The 22834-nt window shown below is 49.0% G+C and overlaps 2 protein-coding genes across 16 annotated transcripts in view; one reads left to right on the top strand and one right to left on the bottom strand.

Annotated features, from left to right (window-relative positions):
- Window positions 1-8977: 8977 nt before the first annotated feature.
- On the bottom strand, window positions 8978-10840 carry CCT8L2 (chaperonin containing TCP1 subunit 8 like 2; the record flags this gene model as incomplete). The annotated part of the gene is given in 7 exon segments (XM_082632273.1): window positions 8978-9150; window positions 9153-9201; window positions 9205-9785; window positions 10009-10202; window positions 10204-10460; window positions 10464-10696; window positions 10699-10840. Coding segments are annotated over 7 exon segments (1629 nt in total).
- A 9080-nt stretch (window positions 10841-19920) lies between these two features.
- The window catches only part of KMT2C (lysine methyltransferase 2C), a 292172-nt gene continuing 289258 nt past the window's right edge, over window positions 19921-22834 (top strand). For all 15 annotated transcript variants that reach the window (XR_014294958.1, XM_082632089.1, XM_082632088.1 and 12 more), the window contains exon 1: window positions 19921-20316. Coding sequence is in view for 14 of the 15 variants with exons in the window: in XM_082632089.1 (XP_082488215.1) it covers window positions 20156-20316 (161 nt within the window). In the remaining variant the exon portion in view is untranslated. The remainder of the gene's footprint in view (window positions 20317-22834) is intronic.

Here is a 22834-nt window from a genome sequence, read left to right as displayed (position 1 = left end):
AAAGACAGGATGGTGTGGGGGAATTCGCTTGGCCCCCGAAGGCATGCATCTCAGATCCCTAGTCCAGCGCTAACCACTAGCTTTGTAACTTCAGACAAATTATGGAAGTGGTACCATTTTAGAAGTGGAGGAGGACTTAGAGGCCATAGGGTTCAAGCCTTCATTGGGCAGACTTGGAAACTGACACCCCCAGAGATTAGTCTGGGTCTCGGTTTCTTCGTCTGTGAAGTAGGGCGGATAATACTGGTCCTGGCTGGTCTCACAGTTACTGTGTGGATCAAATGAGGTAACGTTTCTACAAAGGGCTCAGGAAGGTAACAGAAATGCTGTTGTTATGCAAAGCATTTTATTTTCATCATTAATGTAGTAACAATGCCTTAATAAGAGGAGAAAGGGAGAGTACATTCAAAGGATAAGCTTACTTGGCTCAAAGAAATAAATAATAACACTTGCAAAAGAGGGAGGTGTGTGTGTGCTGTTAGGTGAGGTGGGGAAGGTGTAAGGCGAGGCCCTGCTATACCCTTTGGGGCTGGTGTAGGGCATGGCTCTAAGGGTGGGAGGTTGGGTGAGGTAGTTGGTTATAAATTGAAGTTCTCTCTCCTTGAATGACTTTTCAGGAGAGGAGGGTCACTCCCTTAGGAGGACAGATCTAGACTTCAGGGTAATCTGACATTTCTGTGGTTCAGCTCCTCTGCAAAACTGATGCCAAGACAGGACTGTCGTGCAGGAGACTGATGGGAGGAAATGTCTGTGAGGGAAGAAAGGGGGGAGAGGTGGAAGAGGCAGGGAGATCTGACCCCTGGGAAGGGGACGCAGAGCTGGCCGGGTGGGTGGGCAGGTCCCTGCTTGCAGTGCTGCTCTGAGACGGCTTTGGCCAGACGGGCCAGAGTGCTGGAGCACAAGTTCCCTTCTGAGGATCCTGGTGGTGGATTCCAAGGAAGGTCGCCGAGGCACTCAGTCATTTACTCTCCCTGCTGCAACAGGAGATGAGATTGGGGTCCCACACCATCCCCTGAAGCTTCAGAACAGCTTCATTCATTCCTTCACTCAGTACGCTGATCAGCTACCAAGTGTCCCGTGTAGGTGGCTGCAGCAGTGGAAGCATGGGACCCTTGTCTTTCCTAGCTAGCTTCCATCTACTTTCTAATACTTCTAAATGGCAAGTTTGCCTGATCGAGATTCCTTGCCTGTTGGCCGAGTTAAATCCTGGTATCAGGGTAGTTCTTAACACTGAGTTAGCACTTAATAAATGTTCAAATTGCCATAATAAATCCAACCGTACCCCACTATTACTTGAAATATAAACAGCTACATTTACTTCTAGAACTCTCCACTGTTTACTATGCAGAATGAGAGGAAATTTTAAACTCTCAGCACTTCTAGAAACCTGTTATTTGGATTATTTGGATAAGTTCAACATAAGAGTTTAGGAGAGTTCAGTAGAGGAAAAACTTTATGAAAGTAAAAAGCTGAAGAGATCAGTAGAGAGTGGAGAAAAATGAAAGAAGAAAAATTTAATTTATGAATAGGAAACCCAGATCTTGGGGAGAAAATAGGGAATTATCTTTCTGAAACTCCCAGGAAACAAACAAACACAAACAGACAAACAAAAGAAAACTTACCCAAGATGGAAAAGATGGAAAAGAATAAGGTTGAGCAGGCATTTCAGGAAGCCAGAGATGAAATAAAAGGCAAAGAAGATTAATTACTCGTTGTAATGAGAGCCCATAGGAATTGATGGAAAAGTAGAACCCGTGGGCAAAGAAATAAAGAAATGGATGAGAAATATACAATTAGGGGTTTGAAATAAGCCAGTGAGAAAACAACACAGAAAATAAAATGTGGGAGGGAGGAGAAAAGCAATTATACCTAATGAATTTGTAATATAATAGAAAATGGAGTAGAAATGTAACAAAAAGGCACATAGGAATATTTTCTCTGAATAAATATTGCATTACTGGGAGTTCCCTGGTGGCCTAGTGGTTAGGATTCTGGGCTCTCACTGCTGTGGCCGGGCTTCAATCCCTGCTCAGGGAACTTGAGGTCCTGCAAGCCACGCAGCACGGCCAAAAGCAACAACAAAATTTATTGCATTACTATTTCTATATTTCAAATCATTGATGATATTCTCATTCTCTACTACCTGGTGCCTATTATAGCATAGGGCAAAATAAAACTTTACACAGAAATAGGAGGACTGAATTTCCAGCTGTGGCATTAGCATATCAGTCTCTATGGACGTACCAGTGTGGTGTGGTGCTGGACATCTGAGTAAAGACTAAATTTCAGTGAAGAGCTCATACAGCTCAATAGCAAAAACAAACAAACAGTCCAATTAAAAATGGGGATTGGGGGGCCTCCCTGGTGGCGCAGTGGTGGAGAGTCCGCCTGCCGATGCAGGGGACACGGGTTCGTGCCCCGGTCCGGGAGGATCCCACATGCCGCGGAGCGGCTGGGCCCGTGAGCCATGGCCGGTGGGCCTGCGCATCCGGAGCCTGTGCTCCGCAACGGGAGAGGCCACAACAGTGAGAGGCCCACGTACCGCAAAAAGAAAAAAAAAAAAAAAAAAAAAATGGGGATTGGGCTTCCCTGGTGGCGCAGTGGTGGAGAGTCTGCCTGGTGATTCAGGGGACACGGGTTCGTGCCCCGGTCCGGGAAGATCCCACGTGCCGCGGAGCGGCTGGGCCCGTGAGCCATGGCCGCTGAGCCTGCGCGTCCGGAACCTGTGCTCCGCAACGGGAGAGGCCACGACAGTGAGAGGCCCGTGTACCGCAAAAAAAAAAAAAAAAAAATTGTAACTCATTTTGGAAACTATTTTTCACGTGAAACAATATTGCAATGGATTATTACCCCTTTTGTCAACAAATTGCATTAATAAAATTGAAATAGAAGGTTTTAGATCAAAATGAATGTAGGAATGCAATGTGAAGCATGGAGTATTTGGCCTCTACGCAAGGAAGACTGAGGCTGGCTGATAGAGCTCATCGCTTCTGGGGGTAGGGGTGGAGCAGGGGTGCTCGTCCAGAGCTTGGGTGCTTCCCAGGAGGGTAAGCTCAGGTAAGCAGCCACACTGGGGCCCTCTGCAATGCTAGGTTCTGGAGTCAGTGGGCACAGGAAGCAGAGTACACAGGGGTTAAGGTGTTTTTAAAAATTTATAATGATCCGGATGTGAAAATGTTTTCCGTTGTGCATTCAGTGACGTTTAGAGAGGCTTATCTGGCCTAAACTCATCAGGATCCACCTCTCCTTTCTGATGCATTCAGTGAATTAGAAGAAAACTTATATAGAGAGAGCCATGATTTTGTTTTTAACCTGTATAATGAATAAAACTGCATCTCAAATCTATGCTGCAGTACAGAAAGATGGCCGTTGTTTTGCTAACCAGCCTCTATTCTCTCTTACTTAGCTCTGCAGTAACCAATGGCAAACTCTGTTAGTGACATGTGCTGGAGTGTCCAAATTCCTCATTCAGTCTTTACATTTGTAGAAAGTTTGAATTCTCAAGCCCCAAACCTCAAGGTGTTCAAAGTATGTATTTCTATAATTAAATGATCTTAAAATTTCTTTTTCCAGCTCCCTTTCTGCCTGATGGTAGAATATTTAATTTAGTTAATTCCAGATAAATTTAGTCCCTTCATGGTTTTTCTTGATCAGTCCAGACTAAAATCAAGTCAATTTTTTAAAAAAATTATTTTACTGAAGTATGGTTGATTTACAATGTTGTGTTAATTTCTGCTGTACAGCAAAATGATTCAGTTATACATATATATACATTCTTTTTCATATTCTTTTCCATTATGGTTATCACAGGATATTGAATATAGTTCCCTGTGCTGTACAGTAGGACCTTGTTGTCTATCCATTCTATATATAATAGTTTGCATCTGCGAATCCCAAACTCCCAGTCCATCCCTCCCCCACCTCACCTCCCCCTTAGCAACCACAAGTCTGTTCTGTATGTCTGTGGGTTTGTTTCTGTTTCATAGATAAGTTCATTTGCATCATATTTTAGTTTCCACATATAAGTAATATCATGCGGTATTTGTCTTTCTCTTTCTGGCTTACTTCAGTTAGTATGATAATCTCTAGGTCCATCCATGTGGCCATGAATGGCATTATTTTATTCTTTTTTATGGCTGAGTAATATTCCATTATATATATATATACCACATCTTTCTTATCCATTCATCTGTCAATCAGCCAACTCAGTTCTTTTTTTTAAAATTTATTTTATTTTTGGCTGCATTATTCTTAGTTGCAGCACGTGGGATCTTTTGTTGTGGTGCATGGGCTCTTCATTGTGGCGCGCGGGCTTTCCCTCTAGTTTTGGCGCAGGGGCTCAGTAGTTGCGGTGCACAGGCTTAGATCTCAGACCAGGGATCGAACCCGCGTCCCCTGCATTGGAAGATGGATTCTTAACCATTGGACCACCAGGGAAGTCCCCCAGCCAAGTCAATTCTTGATCTCCTCCTGAGGCACAGGGAGACCTGCCTGCTCTCCCTGGAGAGCCCTTTCTTCCCTGCCCCTCCCATACTGTCATTTCTGCTCCATCCTGTTGGCACTCCTTGGGGGCTCCAGGTTGCAGACCAGAAGCAGAGACTCTCCTTTGTTTTCAGACCCTCAAACTTTCCTGGAGATTCTACTGCCTTTTTCCTCATCTCACTGCTTAGAGCCCATGAGGAGGTGAGCAGAGCCCCTCTCAGATCCTGCTGGCATCTCTCTCATTCTCCCCCAACCATCTTCCTCTCCCTCCCTCCCCAGTTAGGAAGGAGATCTTTAGCTTGGTGGGAGGGGAGGTTGATATTTTGGGAGAAAAGTTGACTCAGCTACTTTTGGAATCACAGAGATTCTGAGGTTTCTGTGTCTACTGCAGGTTTTAGCATTTTAGCACTTTGGGGACAACTTTCCCTGGGGTAGTTACCTTAACAAGGAAACTGAGTATAAGGGGAAATTTTCAATAAATCAGTGGGAAGTAGCCCATCAGTAAATACTTAACAATGCCACGCCCCTCACATCATGGTGAAGCATCATGCAGAGTTGGTCTCTATTCCAGAAAGGTTCAGGCAGAAATGGGAGGGGCCTGGGGCTACAAACGTGTATTTATGTCAGTCCAGCTGACAGGGGTACAAACAAGTCTTCTTAAACTAGTTTCGTTCATTCGCAAAAGAAATGGTTGAGTCCCTGAGCCCCAATCTTCCCTTTTCCTCCCATTCAGATGTCCCAGTTTGGAAGTCTTCTGTTTTCTCTCTTGAGTCTTAGCTTTCTCTATCCTTTGGCCTCTGCACTAAAGGGATTTCAGACTTGTAGGCCTAGAAAGCAGAGCTCCTGCTGTAAGGGGATCTCTTGAGAAAGGCCTCTTGGGAAAAGGTCCAGAAATAGACAAAGGATTGGAACAGACTACTGACAGCTCTTCCTTGTTTCAATCTTTTCACAGTTTGCAAGCAATGACTTTCGTCCCTTCAGGACTCCAGGATTTGTGTAGGTCCCAGTCTTGGGTCTGTGCTCGCAGGTGCCCAGAAGTATGGGGTAGTTCTCCCAACTCAGCCCCAGTCTTCCCCACCCAGGCCAGCCACCATCTTCTTCATCCCCCAGGACTCAGAAGTTCTTGTTTTCAGTCCCTGTTTTCTCCTGATCTTATTTCTTTGCTCTCTGCTTGCTGGGTCAACTCAGAACCCCACAACGCAATGTCACTAAATTGGAAGGTTTGGGGATAGAAGAACAGACAAGTCCACCGGCTGCAAGTTTCATAGAGAATGTGCTCTCGAAATTGTTGTTTTTGAAATTCAGCTGCTTCTGGAGCTGAAGACAGCACATCTTGGAAGAAAAAGATGTAGCCAAGTCCTTGGGCCCTTGGAGAACTCGAGACGCTGCATCCTAGGAGAACTTGATTCTGGAACCTTGGAAGCAGAATCCAGACAGACCTGGTAAAATTGAGGTCAAATTCTGGTCAATTTCTCCATAGTCAGTAGGAGAAAAGACACAACTTTATGTCTGATTCAGACATTTTGACACTTAGAATGCTTAAAGATGATGTTAAAAGGATACTTGATTTCTAGGCATAATCAAGATAGAGCTAACTGGGAGTGTAGCTTAGATCAGTGCTTCTCAGACTTTAATATGCACCCCAGTTACCTGGGGATCTTGTTAAAGTGCAAATTCTGACAAAGTAGGTTGTTGAGGGGCTGGGGGCGGCTGAGATTCTGCACGTCTAACATGCACCCGAATGATGCCAGTGCCGCTGGTTCAGGGATCACTGCTAAGTAGCAGGAGTTTAGAAGGCAGGCTTTAGGGTTGGAGATGACCTTCAACTGATGCTAAAAAGAACCTCAACAGCCAAACACTTTGAGTTCGTACTGAGCTCTCCCTTCTGGTCCTCTTCCCCAAGCTGTGTCTGCTAGCTGCCCATGGTAGTCAGCTCAACCATTGTATGACGTTTTCTTCTCTTCTGGAGCAGCTAATGCTCATTATTTTCTATTTTTTGGCCACAGTGCACGGCATGGCGGAACTTCCCTGACCCTGCACTGGAAGCACGGAGTCTTAACCAATGTACCACTGGGGAAGTCCTAAAGCTCTTTAGATAACAAGAAGGGGAAGCCAGCTCTGGCTTGATCAAGCAGATTTATCTGAAGGATACTTCGCAGTTTACAGAACTGAAGAGCTGGCCAGCTAGTCATGGACAGATGGGAACCAGGGTGATTCAGGGGCCTCCTTAGCACAAGCTCTAGGACCTTGCCAGCTTTCCCATGAGATGCCTGAATTCTCTGGGTCTTTAGGTTTCAACCTGGGGTTAGATGTTTTTACCTTTCAAGCCCTTAGCATAAGCCAGTTACGTTTGTATCTGCCATATATTTCTTCATCACTTGTAAGGCTGTCCTTGCTAATTCTAACTTGTGTGTATATACACATATATATATGTGTGTGTGTGTATCTGTCTGTCTAGGGGAAAAGGAGATGGTAATGTTACAGTATGATTTCTCCTGTTATCAAAAAAATCACTCGTATATCAAATTTAGGGCACTTAAAAGATACTAAGTTACATGTTTGGCCTTTGTATGTCTTGGATCTATAACTAAAATGTTCTCTGTGAGCAAGAGCTGTCTTCATTTACTTATTTTATCTTGCAAAGTAAACATGCCTTTTTGTCTGATATAAAAAACACTAATTGTAGGGACTTCCCTGGCAGTCCAGTGGTTAAGACTCCATGCTCCCAATTCAGGGGGCACGGGTTTAATCCCTGGTCAGGGAGCTAAGATTCTGCATGCTGCGTGGTGCGGCCAAAACAAACAAACAAAACAAAACACTAATTGTAAATTTTCAATTTACATTTTGAGACATACTTTCTTCATAATCATAGGGGTTATATCTCTGAAAACATCACAACGGAGGAATTTGGGGCAATAAAGTAATGAATAGGAGAATGGGTTTTCCTCTTCTATTTACTGTGTACATTTGGCCAATTACTTAATTTCTCTGAAGCTCGATTGTGTCTCCTGCAACTGAGAGATAACAAGCTTCTTTCTCATAAGTTTGTTTTGATGATTAAATAAAATGAAGACAAAGTGCTTTTGAACTGCTTTAAAAAGTTACCTCTCTCGGGGGCTTCCCTGGTGGCGCAGTGGTTGAGAGTCTGCCTGCCGATGCAGGGGACATGGGTTCGTGCCCCAGTCCAGAAAGATCCCACATGCCGCGGAGCGGCTGGGCCCGTGAGCCATACCCGCTGGGCCTGCGTGTCCGGAGCCTGTGCTCCGCAGCGGGAGAGGTCACAGCAGCGAGAGGCCCGTGTACCGCAAAAAATAATAATAATAATAAAAAAAGTTACCTCTCTCTATCATCATCACTATGGAATTTGAGACTCTATGAGAACAATACGGAACCTGAGGGCAGGGGAGAAATCTGACAGCACTTAGTTATATTCGCTAAGATATAACGATGAAGACACAACAAGGAAAGACACGTCAAGGATGTTGTACAGATATCACTTATTACTATAAGTTAGTAATAACGAGTATAGTTCTACACATTTTCATCTGCCATCCTTTGTTCACTAACAGCTTCTCAGGATTTCACTTCTGGGTTTCAGAGAATCTTTGCAAATTTGTTTTGCGTTGTTGCAGCTACTATGCCTGCTGTAAGACAATTGTTTCTTGAGTCTGGTTCTCTCTGCAAATGCTTAAGCTTCTTTGCTTTGATTCTAAGAGACTGCAGCTTCCCATCACCTCAGTTCTGTCCCTACGTTCAGCTCTTTTCCCAGAGGCAGAGTAACTTGGTTAAGTGGGAAAGGTTTTGGGTAACATGTTCCCAGCTCTGCTCAACTGCTCTTTACTGCCCAGGAGTATCTGGGCATAAGCACAGCCTGGCCAGGATAACCTGGTGCCAGGTGCTCCCCAGCACTCCTCACCTACCCTGGAACTGTAGTGCGGTTCTAAGGTGTGTGTTCTTATCTTTTGTTATATATGCCAAGGATGCTTTTTAAAAAATATATTTCTGCCTGCCAGCTCATTTTCCTCCTTTATATTGATTTTTTGCCTGAAAATAACATTCCCTTCTTTTTCCAAATAATCACAGCAGGAATGAGCGGCCACTCCTTTAAGCTGAAACTGAGGTTCTCAGATTGCTAAAGTGACATTTAGACAGAAATCCTAGACATTTAGAATTCATGCAGGAATACTCAAAACAGTTGGGAAGAGATACCTGCCCTTTTCTGCATCCCCAAAATTCAGGTGCTCAATTTAAAAATCTTTAATAGAATTGAATCCTGGAGGAAAGAACAGAATCTGATGGAGAGAAACAGGAAATGAAAAAAAGCCAAGAATCTGAAAGGAAGTAAATCAATGGAAAGGACTTTAACGGTTATGTTGTTTTTATCTAAAGAAATGGACTCAAATAGCAGCAAACGTGGAGGCAATACAAGGCAACATTCATTTTTGGGGTGGCGATGCCCTCCTTGGCAACCCCATTTTGTTGAGGATGTTGCCACTTATTTGTTCGAAGGACTCCTTTTTTTCACGGGGTATGGGCGACCCTTTGCCTTCTTATGTTCAGGTTTCAGGTCCTGGTGAGGCGTGGGACTTTTCTTGGCTACTACAATGTCATCGCTGGTCAGGAGCTGTAGTACCACGTCAGCCACGGCTCGAAGTCCTTGGGCTTTGCTATTAGGGTGTCCCACACCTCTTCCTGGGCCGCATTTATTATCCCTTCGACCTACACTTCTATCAGGAAGTTCCCAGCCTGGTGAGCTCCGTTCATTTCTGCCATCACGTCTGAGATGGCTACGCCTGCCTTCTCTGCCAGGGTTTCAGGAGGAGACTGCAGGGCCTGGGCAAATGCCAGGAAGGTGGGACCACTGGGCCCTTCCAGTTTGGTTCCTTTCTCTGAGAGCATTTTCGCCAGAGCCACCTCTGTGGCCCCAGCTCCTGGAAGCAGTCTGGGATCCTGGCATAACTGGAAACAGGCATCAATGCCCTGGTAGGCAGCCTGCTCTGCGCCCTGTAGCCCCTCAGCAGTGGCCTCCCTGAGCACCAAGGTGAGGGCAGGGGTGCCTGGAGTTTCCCACTCAAATACCACAGCCAAACCTTCTCCCAGCTCCTGCCCGTACACCCGCTGACACTTCCCTGGCTCCAGCGGAGGAAGCAGATAAGGCATCAGAGGTGTGCCAAGCACCTCGCTCAGGTACACCATCTCCCGCCGGGACTTCACCTGAATCACCATGAGGCCGCACCTGTCAGCATGCGTTAGCGTCTCCTCGTCAATTTCCCCCCAAGCCACCACCACGTTAACAGCCGCGGCTGCAGGCTGGGCCCCCTGCTTTTCTTTTTTTTTTTTTTTTTTTCTTTTTGCTGTATGCGGGCCTCTCACTGTTGTGGCCTCTCCCGTTGCGGAGCACAGGCTCCGGATGCGCAGGCCCAGCGGCCATGGCTCACGGGCCCAGCCGCTCCGCGGCATATGGGATCCTCCCAGACCGGGGCAGGAACCCGTATCCCCTGCATCGGCAGGCGGACTCTCAACCACTGCGCCACCAGGGAGGCCCCCCCTGCTTTTCTATCGGCCTCTCGCCGCCCTTCCTGAACTCGGTCAGGTCATCAGGACTAGAGGGACGAGCCGTGGCCGGGGCATTGGGCCCGGCGGGCCCGAAGGCGCAGGCCATCAGAGCCGCCCTGGCGCCGCTCATCACCATGGCCACCTGGCCGCAGGGCTTGCCGGGCCAGGCCGGGGAGCAGGCACGAGTCCTCCAGCCGCGCCCCGGGCAGCGCGCACACGCGCACGCGCTCCGGCCGGGAGCCGCCGTCCGGCTCCCGGGTGGCCCAGCACGCATGCGCCACCATCTTGGTCAAGGAGTCCGTCTGCCGCAGCCTGTGCGTGTTCGTCACCGAGTGCAGGGCCCCGAACGGGTCCTCCAGAGGCCCCAGCATCCGGATGGCCAGGGACGGCAGCAGGGCCAGCGTCTCGGCGGCCGCCGCGGCCTAGGCCTCCCGGAGCTGGGCGCGCGGCACGGCGGCCCGCAGCAGGCGCTCGGCCTGCGCCAGCAGGGCCTGGGCCAGGGGCACCATGAAGGCCGCGCCGTCGCCGCTCTGCTCCGCCTGGCTCTGCGCCGCCAACCGCAGCAGCCGGGCGGCGGGGTGCTCCAGCTCCAGCACCCGGAGGATGGCCGTGGCGTACCCCGTGACCACGGTTTCTCCTTTGGCGGTCACCAGGAGCTCTGCCGCCCCTGGGGGCCGTAGCAGGGCCGCAGGACTCTGGCCAAGGTGTGCGCCGCGGCCAAGCTGCTCAGCAGGTGCTTCTTGGCCGCCGGCGTCGCCAGCCGTTCGGGCAGCTCAGGCGCCGAAGGGGCTCTGCCGTCCATCGCCCGCGGGGGCCCACCCGGCCGCAGACAGGCGCTAGAACAGCAGCGAGGCGCCCCGGGAGGAGATCTCTGAAGTCCCTCGAGGGGTCAGTGGGAAAAGCAGCCAAATACCCATCAACTGGTGCCTGGAGAAGCCGGCGCTCTGGGCCCGGGCGCAAGGATGGTCTGCTGAGAGCTGAGCCCTAAAACCACCCCCAGACTGATCTGAAAAGGAACGGGGCCCTTGGGGCCTCTGGGGCTTGGTAGCTGAAACAGATCTGATCTTGATTAAGTCACAAGTGGCACATGGAACCAGGGCAGGGAATGAGGTTACAGAAGGATGGACCCTGAGTTGGGAGGCCCTGGGGCAGGCGGAAGGCAGGCCCGGTTGTCCCCCAGAGGGGGGACACGCGTACCCGGGGCCCCAGAGTTACATTTAAACTTAAAAGACAGGGAAGAGGAAACCAGGTGAAAACCCACCCACTTCAGATTCCTGGTGAAGCTGTGGCTCCCGTTGTTCGATTGGTTGGTCTGGGTCTTTTTTGTGTTTTGAGAGGGAAATTGTTTTGTTTACCTTCTCATGCAGCGCTCTGTAGCCCTAGCCACGTTTGGTTACCTGTACGCCTCGGCCTCTTTGGCCACCTTATCCGCTTGTGTCGCTCATCAGGTTCCTTAAGGTGTCTGCTGGTCTGTTTGTCTTTCCGGTTGCAGATGTGTGAGGCTGCACAGTGTGGGACAACTCTTCCCAATGACGGTGATGACACTGAGCTGGCAAAGGCAGGTCAAGACAAGGGAGGGAAAGAGGCTGACCGCCCGCAGAGTAATAGACATGGACGCAGAGTAGTGAAAGTGACCGGGAAGGCAGCGAACCAGAGTGAGTGGGGCTGGGGCTGGGGCCCTCCCACCCTTACCCTCAGCCCTTAGAATTTGAGCTCCCTCCTTCCATCCTCCCTCCTTCCTTCCTTCTCTTGCTCCCTCCTGTCCTCATATGGCACCTACTGGAGTAATGATTGCTTCTTTTTTAGTTTAACAAATATTTATGAGCATCTACTCTGTTCAGTGTACATCTACTCTGTTTCAGTGGTCACAAAGATGGCAGGAACGTGAGACCAGTGAGGGAAAGAGATTGGTACCAAGTGAGTACAACTTCCTTAGGTGTTGGGCAGAGCAGCAGCAGGAAGTGATGAAAATATCTATTAAGATTAGGGGAGGGCTTCCCTGGTGGCGCAGTGGTGGAGAGTCCGCCTGCCGAGACAGGGGATACGGGTTCGTGCTCCGGTCCGGGAAGATCGCACATGCCTCAGAGTGGCTGGGCCCGTGAGCCATGGCCGCTGAGCCTGCACGTCTGGAGCCTGTGCTCCGCAACGGGAGAGGCCACAACAGTGAGAGACCCACGTACCGCAAAAAAAAAAAAAAAAAAAAAAAAAAAGATTAGGGGAGGACTTCCCTGGTGGTCCAGTGGTTAAGACTCCACACTCCCACTTCAGGGGGCATGAGTTCCATCATTGTTTTAATATTTCCACAGACAAGAAGATAGTGAGAAAGAGAAGGAAAAGAGTGTCACAGTGAAAGTTAAATACAATTAAGGCTAAAAAGGACATAAACTTGGGCTTCCCTGGTGGTGCAGTGTTAAGAATCCACCTGCCAATGCAGGGGACATGGGTTCGAGCCCTGGTCCGGGAAGATCCCACATGCCGCGGAGCAACTAAGCCCGTGCGCCACAACTACTGAGCCTGCGCTCTAGAGCCCACAAGGCACAACTACTGAAGCCCATGCGCCTAGAGCACATGCTCTGCAACAAAAGAAGCCACCGCAATGAGAAGCCCGCACACCACAACGAAGAGTAGCTCCCACTCGCCACAACTAGAGAAAGCCCGTGCGCAGCAACGAAGACCCAACGCAGCCAAAAATAAATAAATAAAATAAATAAATGTATTAAAAAATAAATTTGGAGAAAAAACTTTTTCTTTGCAAAGCAACTCGATTGCTTTTGTAAAAATGATACTCATTCATTATACAACTTAAAAGGAAAAAATACAAAGAAGGTAAATGTCATTTGGAATCCCAGCCCAGAGACAGTCATTGTTTATATTTGGATGAATATTATTACTTTACACACATATGCATACATAGCTTGTGGATTTACACAGTTTTACATATGTGAGTTATATGATACATATTGTATATGTTTGTCTGTAATAATTTTCCCCTTAATGTTATCTTGGCTGACAAATGTTTCTAAGGAGGTATTATGTTGTCTGAAGACTGTGGACAACTTTTTTTTTTGGCTGAGCCTTGTGGCATGCAGGATCTTAGTTCACCGACCAGGGATCGAACCTGTGCCACCTGCAGTGGAAGTGCAGAGTCCTAACCACTGGACCACCAGGGAAGTCCCCGTGGACAACTATTTTGATTTCTTTTGATTTTAGAGACTCCATTAGAAAAGGCGTTATCCTCCACGTCCAGGCTTCTGAAAACCAGTAACACTGAGAGGACTGTCATAACAAACGCTGGTTGTAGGGGTCAAAGAGGACTTGCCTGTTCCCTTATAGAAAAGTAAATTATAACAACAAAATGTAGCAAAGTATTCACGTATACCTTGTCTATAAAGTTACAGTTTCTTTTTTCAAGTAGACTCCTGTAAGGGATCATCTTAGCTCTTTTTCTTGAAAGTAACATACATTTTCCCATTTATTTCACTTATTCAACAACTCTGTTGAGCCCCTGCTGAGTAATAGGGATAGAAGGTGAATAAGGCAGACAGCTAGTGTCGTCTCCAGTGGGCTTAGGCTGGGATACAGACAGTTAATTCATTACAGGGCATGAGAGCTGTGATGGGGAAAGCACAGGTGTTGTAGAAGCATCCAGGGGGACACATAACCTTCATCATGGGAAGAACGGTGGTCAGGGTGAGGTGAAGTCTAAAGAGAGCTGAAGGGGAAAAAAAAACAAGAAGTGGGAATTGGCCAGGTGAAAAGGGCTGGCGGGGTGGGAGGGGTTGGGACAGCCTGGTGAGGTTTGTAGTGCACCAAAAATAGGCCTGAAGGCTGGAGCTCCTGGTGTGGTGGACAGGAGAGGAACACTTTGGCTGGAGGGTAGCAGGGACTCCCCAGGACCCAGTGAGCCATGCCAATTTAGAATTCAACCTGAAGGGTGATGCATGGGACTGTAAGTTCCATTTCCATTGTAAAAGTAGATGATTTCCTGTTGTGAAATCCTTACCTGTGTGACTACACAGCCCAGGGGAAGGTGAGGATCCAGTCATTGCCTTGCACCCTTAAAGGCACTCAGCTCATTACACCCCAAACAGTAAATTTTGTTTTTGTTTTTGTCTTGGTCGTGCTGTGCAAGGCATGCATTATCTTAGTTCCCCAACCAGGGATCAAACCCGTGCCCCCTGCAGTGGAAGTGTGGAGTCTTAATCACTGGACTGCTGGGGAAGTTCCCCAACGGTAAAGTTTGGACTGAAATTTTGTAGAGGTACCTCTACAAAGATCAAACTAACCAAGGAGCTACTAAATCTCAATTTTACTTTTTTACTATGTGGACACTGTCATTGTTAAATTCACATTGATTTTATTTATTCTTTGGATAAATTGATTAGATGTAAAATAAATGTAAATAATTTGTGCATGTGGGTGCGTGTGCCAGCAAGAGTTTGAATGCAGTTAATACATATAAAAATTTCTAACAACATAATTTTGATCTGCTAAGGTGGGTAGGCATCAATATAGATGGTTTGGTGGTTGTATTGGGTTGAATAGTGCCCCCCAATATTCATACTCTTCCTGGAACTTAGAGTGTGACCTTATTTGGAAATAGGATTGTTGTGGATGTGACTAATTAAGATGAGGTCATACTGGAGTAGGGCCGACCATTAATCCAATATGGCTGGTGTCCTTACAAGAAACACACACACACACACACACACACACACACACACACACACGGAGAGAACATCATGTGTGAGGAATAGACACATAGGGAAGGTGGCCATGTAATGGTGGGGCCAGGCTGGAGGGATGCACCTGCAAGCGCAGGAATGCCCAGGAACACAGGCGACCACCTGACGTGGAGCAAGGCCTGGGACAGATTCTCCCCCAGAGCCCACCACGAGGGGCCAGCCCTGCCGACACCTTGATTTTGGACTATTAGCCACCAGGACTGTGAGAGAATACATTTCTATTGTTTTAAGCTGCCTGTTTGGAGTAGCTTTTTTCTTTTCTTTTTTTTTTTTTTTTTTTGCGGTACGCGGGCCTCTCACTGTTGTGGCCTCTCCCGTTGCGGAGCACAGGCTCCGGACGCGCAGGCTCAGTGGCCATGGCTCACGGGCCCAGCCGCTCCGCGGCATGTGGGATCTTCCCAGACCGGGGCACGAACCCACGTCCCCTGCATCGGCAGGCGGACTCTAAACCACTGCGCCACCAGGGAAGCCCTGGAGTAGCTTTTTGCAGCAGCTATAGGAACCCAATACATTAGTCTTTATATATTAATGAAGGAAGGAACCTAATGAAGTGTGTGTGTGTGTGTGTGTGTCTGAAGAGGGGGGCTGTCTGCTGCTTTCTCCCACCCTTGCCCTTACCCCTAAACTCCCAGATGCATTAAAAAAATTTTTTTATTATTTAAATTTTATTTTATTTTATTTTATATGGCAGATTCTTATTAGGTATCTATTTTATACATATTAGTGTATACATGTCAACCCCAATCTCCCAGTTCATCCCACACCACCCCCCCTGCCACTTTCCCCCCCTTGGTGTCCATATGTTTGTTCTCTACATCTGTGTCTCTATTTCTGCCCTGCAAACCGGTTCATCTGTACCATTTTTCTAGGGCTGTCTGCTGCCTTCTCCCACCCCTGCCCTTCCCCGCAAACTCCCAGATGCATTTTTTAAAAAACTGTGGTCTTCTACACAGTAGATGTAAATATTTAATCTTTCTATTTGTATGTTTTTCTTAATTTTTTTTTTTTTGGCTGCACTGGGTCTTTGTTGCTGCGCACGGGCTTTCTCTAGTTGCAGCAAGTGGGTCTGCTCTTCGTTGCGGTGCGTGAGCTTCTCACTGCGGTGGCTTCTCTTGTTGCGGAGCACGGGCTTTAGGCGTGTGGATTCAGTAGTTGTGGCTTGTGGGCTCTAGAGCGCAGGCTCAATAGTTGTGGTGCACAGGCCCAGTTGCTCTGCGGCATGTGGGATCTTTCCGGACCAGGGATTGAACCCGTGTCCCCTGCATTGGCAGGCGGACCCCCAACCACTACGCCACAAGGGAAGTCCCTGTATGTTTTTCCATGTTTATTTTTCGGTTGCTTGATTGCCTTTTTTGTGTTTATCTTGTTCAGTAGTGCCAGGTTTAAAGTATAGACCCCCTAGAGGGCAAGATTCATGTCTCTATAAAACGTGCTGTAGAACGTTTACATATGCGTCATACTCTTTTTTTTTTTTGGTACGCGGGCCTCTCACTGTTGTGGCCTCTCCCGTTGCGGAGCACAGGCTCCGGACGCGCAGGCTCAGCGGCCATGGCTCACGGGCCCAGCCGCTCCGCGGCATGTGGGATCTTCCCAGACCGGGACACGAACCCGTGTCCCCTGCATCGGCAGGCCAACTCTCCACCACTGTGCCACCAGGGAAACCCTAAAAACATTTTTTTTGACTGAAAAATAAAGGACAAAAAATGATAGCCTATGACTGCAACTTTTTAAAGTGCAATTTTAACAGTAAAAATATGAACACAAATCTTATAAGATCTAGCATTTACATTTTGAGCGGTCTTTTCACACAACTGTAAAAGTTTGGTTCCTACAAAACCCTGAGGAATTTAAGACTTTATGGGAAAATAAGGAGAGGGATAACATTTAGTAGTGAATCTATGGGAAAGCCTTATAAATACTTTCACGTTCACTAAAACAAAGTGATAAAGACTGCTCTCTCAAGAAAGACATCAATGACATTTTATAGGCCTTCAATTAGTAAGAATGTCTACTGTACCATGAATTTTTATTCACTGTCATTTGTATGCTAGACACTCTGAGAATCTCCTTTGCTTACAGTGTCATGAGATGTTGCTTTTTCTTTTTTGCAGATAACAACCCTTACTCCCACTCACATTTTAAACATTTAATACATGTTTATGATTATACTACATGTGCTCTGAAAGATTGATGTATCATAGAAAAATGTAATATAGAAAGTGAAAGTCCCTTGTAATCCAGTCCTTTAGAGATGATTGCTGTTAACACTTGGGTGCATGCTACCATATTTTTAAAGTGCCTATTTAACGTGTACTTATTAGAAGGTAGACATTCTTTTTTTTTCTTTTTTTTTGCACTTGGTCCTTCCAGATGCTCGTTGTCTTTCTGGTTTTATAATTTTGAGGAACCTACCTCAGCTATCTGCCTCCTGGATTTTTGCCATTGTGGTCTCAGAGCTGTGTAATTTGGATGACAGAGATGGAAAAACCTTTGAAAGACCCTTATTTAAGTTGAATAAGTATTCCCTGAATACTTCCTCTGCAGCCTGGGTTATATTTTGTTTGCTCTGCCCACAATAACTTCACGCTGATGAGCCTCCTATCCGTCCTTTTAAAACAGTTCCCAACTACTTGTCTGCTCACGGTAGCCAAAGGAATGGAGACTGAAGGCTGGGTTTACTTTCATCATCTTTTATCTTTCCAGAAGTAACACTGCACAAACTTCTATTTCTACCCTTCCATTTATTCTACCCACTTTTCTGTTCCCAGTCCCTAGTTGTTTCCTTTAAGAACTTGTCTCCAGCAGGAGTGACTTGCAATTTGCACATTCTGGTCCTTAAATTCTCCCAAGTGCTGACAAGTATACTGAAGTAAATTGTCCTGATGTGGAATTTTGTGCATATGAAACACACAGTTGGAAATGACTCTTCTAATTTCAGTACTGAACACAGATAAACATTTGGATCGATAATCCATTTTTTGAAAGTATACTTTATTTAGTGTAATGTACAGAAAATGAAAAAGTGAGTAATAAACTTTATATCACTTCATAAATGTATCTTCATAAATGTATGACTTCATAAATTAGTCATGCATATGTTTTATTTTTATGTATAATAATAGACACTTTTAATTTATAGTTTTCATTTACCAGGCTAGCTTCTCCCCAATCTCAAATTTTAAATTTAGTAAGCTTGAAAAAGCCAGCAGGAACTAAACCTTTAAGGGATTCAAACGACTGTCTTATTGTGGTCCTCACTTCAGCCCTTTCAAGAAACTATGCTTTAGTCAGAAGAGGCTCTGGAAACTGTGCATGTTTGCCGAAATACACACAAATATACGGTTCAGAGTTTATATTCTGGCTATTGGGAAGGGAAGGCAAACAACACAGCAGGAAAAACCGCGTTTTATTCTTACCTTACACTAGAACTGTTGTGAAGATGGAAAGAAATCATAATCAGAAAGTGCCCGGGGTGTCCGGCCTAGAGTCTAAGCCTGTAAGATGATAGTTTACCCCAGTCCTTTTGCAAATGGTTGATAGGTCGTAATAGTTTTTCCCAATTCAAATCTATGTTTTTCACTCCCCTAGAGAATGGGAAGGAAATCAGAGAAGAGTACATTGTCCAAGTGTTGGTCCCTGTTAGAATAAGGAGCCCAGAACTCCCCACCTGTAACTCTCCTTCCTTCCTTCCTAAGCGCACATGTCAGATCTCGGACCCTAGCAGCCCCAGCTTTCCTTCACCGTTTTTAGGTAGTGTAAGAGGTGGATTACAAGTCCTTCCATTTTTGTCTCTTCGTCACAACACACCCAACGTTAAAACCAAGTTGTCGGTGTTTTACTGGTTCATTATGTCTCTCAGCACTTTATCCCTCAAAATGCCGTCGTTCTTTTTGTCTGACAGCTTTATAAACCCTTTCCGGATCATTTTTAAAACAACGCTGTAATAACGAAAGTATCCCTGGAACTGGAGTAGAACGAAGTTGCACTCCATTTCTTTTCCTCCACCGACGCGCATTACAACGAACGAACGCTGAACGTGCGCCCGGCAAAGCCCCTCCGGGCCGGTCCCCGCGCCCCGCCGGGGATGGGGGTGGGAGTGGAGGCGCGGGGCGCGGGGGGAACCCGGGCCCGCCGCGCGCCGGGGCGGGACAAGCTCTACACCCGCCCGCCAGTCCGCGGAGGCCGAGCGCCTGCGGAGCGCGGACGCGGCCCGTCTCGTCCTCGCTCTCCCTCCGCGCACTCCCCGGACCCCGATCCCGGATTCGCTCATCCGCAGCTTGGCGCTCTCCCGAGCCGGAGCCGGAGCCGGAGCCCCAGCCAGAGCCGGAGTTGGAGTCGCGGCGCTGCCCGGCCGCCGCGTCAGAAGAGGAGGGAGCGGGGGCGGGGGAGGGGCGGTGAGGTCAGCGGCGGCGGCGCGTCCGCGGGCGGCGCATGCGCGGAGCGAGCCCCGTGAGTGGCAGCGGCGGCGAGCGGGGGGCGGTGGGGCCGGCGGAGTGGGGGAGGGGGCGGGGGCGTCGCGGCGGCCGTGTGTGGGCGAGACGGCGGCGAGTTTGAGAGGTCTGTGGTGCGGGGGCGCTCTGGGAGACCCGGCGCGGCCCTCGCGCGACGGCCACGGTCGAGTGTGTGTGTCTGTGTGTGGTACACGCACACCCGCAAAACTTCCTCCTCCCCTGCCCGGAGGGCTGGCGCGGGCGCTGAGGGGCCGGCGCTCGCAAAGCCCGGAACCCACAACAACTGGAGCAGCTGTCAAAACTTCGCCGCCGCCGCCGCCCGGCCTGACACGGCCCGCGCGGGGGAGGGGCAGCCGGCGGGGGGCGCGACCCCCGCCCGCCCGCCACCGGCCCGCCGCTCCCCGCGCCGCGGCCTCTTTCTCCTCCCCGCCGCGGGCGGCCTGGGGGAGGGGCGCGGGCGGAGACCCCCGGGGCCGGCGCCCTTCGTGCCCCCTCAGTAGCCCCGCCCCGCCCGGCGCCGCCCGCCCCGCACTCGCCCGGCACCCGCGCCCGCACCCACACCCACACCCGCACCGCCCGAGGGCCGCCCGCCCGCCCCGCCCGCACCTCCCCGCCCCGGTCCGGCCCCTCCCTCCCGCCCGCCTGCCCGCCGCGCCCCGCCCGCCGCCCCCCGCCCGGCCCCTGCGCGCCGAGGTGCGCGCGCTCGCGCGTATGTGTGTGAGTGCGTGTCCTGCTCGCTCCATGTTGCCGCCTCTCCCGGTACCTGCTGCTGCTCCCGGGGCTGCGGGAAATGCGAGAGGCTGAGCCGGGGAGGAGGAACCCGAGCAGCAGCGGCGGCGGCGGCCGCGGCGGCGGCGGCGGCGGCGGGAGGAGCCCCCCAGGAGGAGGACTGGGATCCATGTGTCTTTCCTGGTGACTAGGATGTCGTCGGAGGAGGACAAGAGCGCGGAGCAGCCGCAGCCGCCGCCAGCCCCCCACGAGGAGCCCGGAGCCCCGGCCCCGAGCCCCGCAGCCGCAGACAAAAGACCTCGGGGCCGGCCTCGCAAAGATGGCGCTTCCCCTTTCCAGAGAGCCAGAAAGAAGTAAGTTGAGTGTGAGGGAGCCAGGCCGGGAGCCAGCCACGGCGCCGGCCCGGAGCTGTCACCGGCGCGCCCGGCCCCGCCGCCCCCGCGCGCCCCCGGCCGCCCCCGCGGGGTGGGGGTGGGGCCCGCGCGGGCCGCGCGGCTCGGGCCCGGGGCGCCCGCTCCGCGCCCCGCGCCGGCGCCCGGCCTCCCGCGGCCGCCCGCACTTCCCTCCGCCGGCCCGGGTCCGACGGCTCGCGCCGCCGCCACACTTTACTTTTTAGTTTGGCCCCGGCGCCGGGTGTTCCGTGGCTTCTCTTTTTGGGGAAATTTCTCGTCGATGCCCCTGGGCCTCGCCGGGTCGTTTAGCAGACGAGCCCGGAGCACAGCTGGGTAGTCGCCGGACGGGCTCCCGCTCGGCTCCCAGGCGCTCGGCTCCGGGACGCTCGCCGAGCTGTCAAAATGCCGCGGCCAGGTGGTCCCCCGGCCCGGTTGGGCGGGGGAGCAGGAAACGGACGCAGCCGGAGCTGCTTTTCTTTGTCAGCCGGTCGCTCCTTTAACTTTTCTCGCTCCCAAACCTCTGCTTTCGTGCTTTAATGATACATTAGGAAGTCCTCCGACCGCTTCCCCTCCCCTCCCCTCCCCCAGCCGGGCCCCGCACTGCCCAGCGCCGAGAGCACTAGTCTGTGCGGTCGCTCCGCGTAGGGGACGGAGTGCAGCAAGTTTTGGAAACGTCGCTGCCACCGCAGGCCGATAGCGAGGAGCATGTTCGTTCGGGTCCAGACGGATATAAATGTGGCCGAATTTCCATCGGAGTCGCCCCTCGCGGCTGTTACTGGGGGCAGGAGTCGCTCTCGTGTGCTTTTGAGCAGGCACTAGGGCTGTGCGCCTCCGGCCATTCGCTGGTTAGAAATGTCTTTTTACAAAATGGTTATAGGACAACTTTGCCTGTGGATCCAGAAGCCCGTTTCAGTGCCCGTGAGTCGCTGAGCGCTCGTGGCTCTTCAGGCTGCTGCTGTGGAAGGTCTGTGGCCGTCTTTCGGAGTTGTAGGAAGGCGTGTATTGCTTACTCATTTCATTCGATGGTCGTCTCAGGGAACTGGTTAGTGGAAGGGTGCACCGGGACGCCGAGGAAAGCAGCATACTTACGGATAGTCTGGTTTTTTGTTGTTGTTTTTTCTTTTTTTGATGGGGTGCATTCGTTTAGTAATAGCATTGTTAGGTTCGGTGATACATAGTAAAAATAGTAAGTGTTAACGCAAGGCAGAGAACAGGGTTGTGGGAAACCCGTGAAGCTCTGCACTGGACGTGCTCTTTTTCGCTTTGCTATTCTTTTACTGTGAACATGATTCAGGGCCTTCGACTTGCCCTCCATATTTTATTGCCATCTCTTACCTAACTGTGACAAATCGTGAGGGAAACAAGTACAGGATGTATACATTATTAGTTTCTTTGCGATATAGAGTTGGGGTTTATTATACTAGTTGCATTGTAATGTCTGGTATAAAATGCCATTCTTATTCCTGTGTTAACTGAAATTTCGAGAAGGAAGGTGCAGTTTCAAGTAATTTTAAACTTCTTTGCCACTTTTTTAGTATCCTTTAAAGAAACACATACGAAGCCATAGTAGGGTTTTAACTTGATTGCTTCCCATTTTCACTATTTCTTGGTTTCTTTCTGAACATTAATTTGGGATTATAACGTGTTCGATTTGCTTTTAAATTCTTACCTTACAAAGAGTAGACCTATCTATGTTGTTCTCACCCCTACACATCCAAGTGTGTGTGAGTGTGCACACTTCCCCTGAGATTGCAATGAGCTCATTTGTATCAGTGCAACTCCTGGGTGCACCAGAAGAAAGGTTGGTTTAGGGTATTGTCACTTTATTATTTTAATTTTTACCTCATATTATGAGTGGGAAAAAGGTAGCCCTTTGAGAAGTTAAAACCTCTCTATAGAATGACATTAATATAACAGTAAAAAAAAACCCTCAACACTTTGGAAAATGTTTAGAACAGTTCTAAGTCATAAGAGAGCTTTTTAGATTTGAAAACTGGTACAGCATTCCTTATAGGTAATTAAGTCTAGTGGTAACTTTGATCGTTCCAAACTTGTTAGTGAATTCTTTAAAACTAGGTGTGTCTTTTGAAGGAAATGGAATCTCCAGTCGTTTTAGAAACATGTAAATAGAAACTAATATCTGAAATGGAAAGCAAAGAGAGGGGTTTTCAATTGTGTGTATCTGCACTGTATTAAGATACATGCAGAAAAGACCCTGTAGTTAGCTGGGTAGTGCAGACCCTGAAAGTGAAACTGATGTGTAACAAATGTAAATTAGGTTTGTAAATGTTAAAATTATGTGGAATTGCAGATAACTCAGAAATGAAAATTAATATCTTTGTGGAATGCAGTGGAGATAAAGGTGTTTAAATTGTCAGTGTTATTTAGACGGTCAATAAGTGGGTTGCTTTACCCTAGAGCAGATGCCTTATGACACTATTTTTTAAAAGTAGGTTGTGTATTTGTTTTCGGATTAAAA

This window comes from Mesoplodon mirus (assembly GCF_964341445.2).
Source record: "Mesoplodon mirus genome assembly, chromosome: 9".
NCBI lineage: Eukaryota > Metazoa > Chordata > Mammalia > Artiodactyla > Ziphiidae > Mesoplodon > Mesoplodon mirus.
Note: the sequence above shows the minus strand (reverse complement) of the source record. Positions and strands in the feature narration are given on the sequence as shown.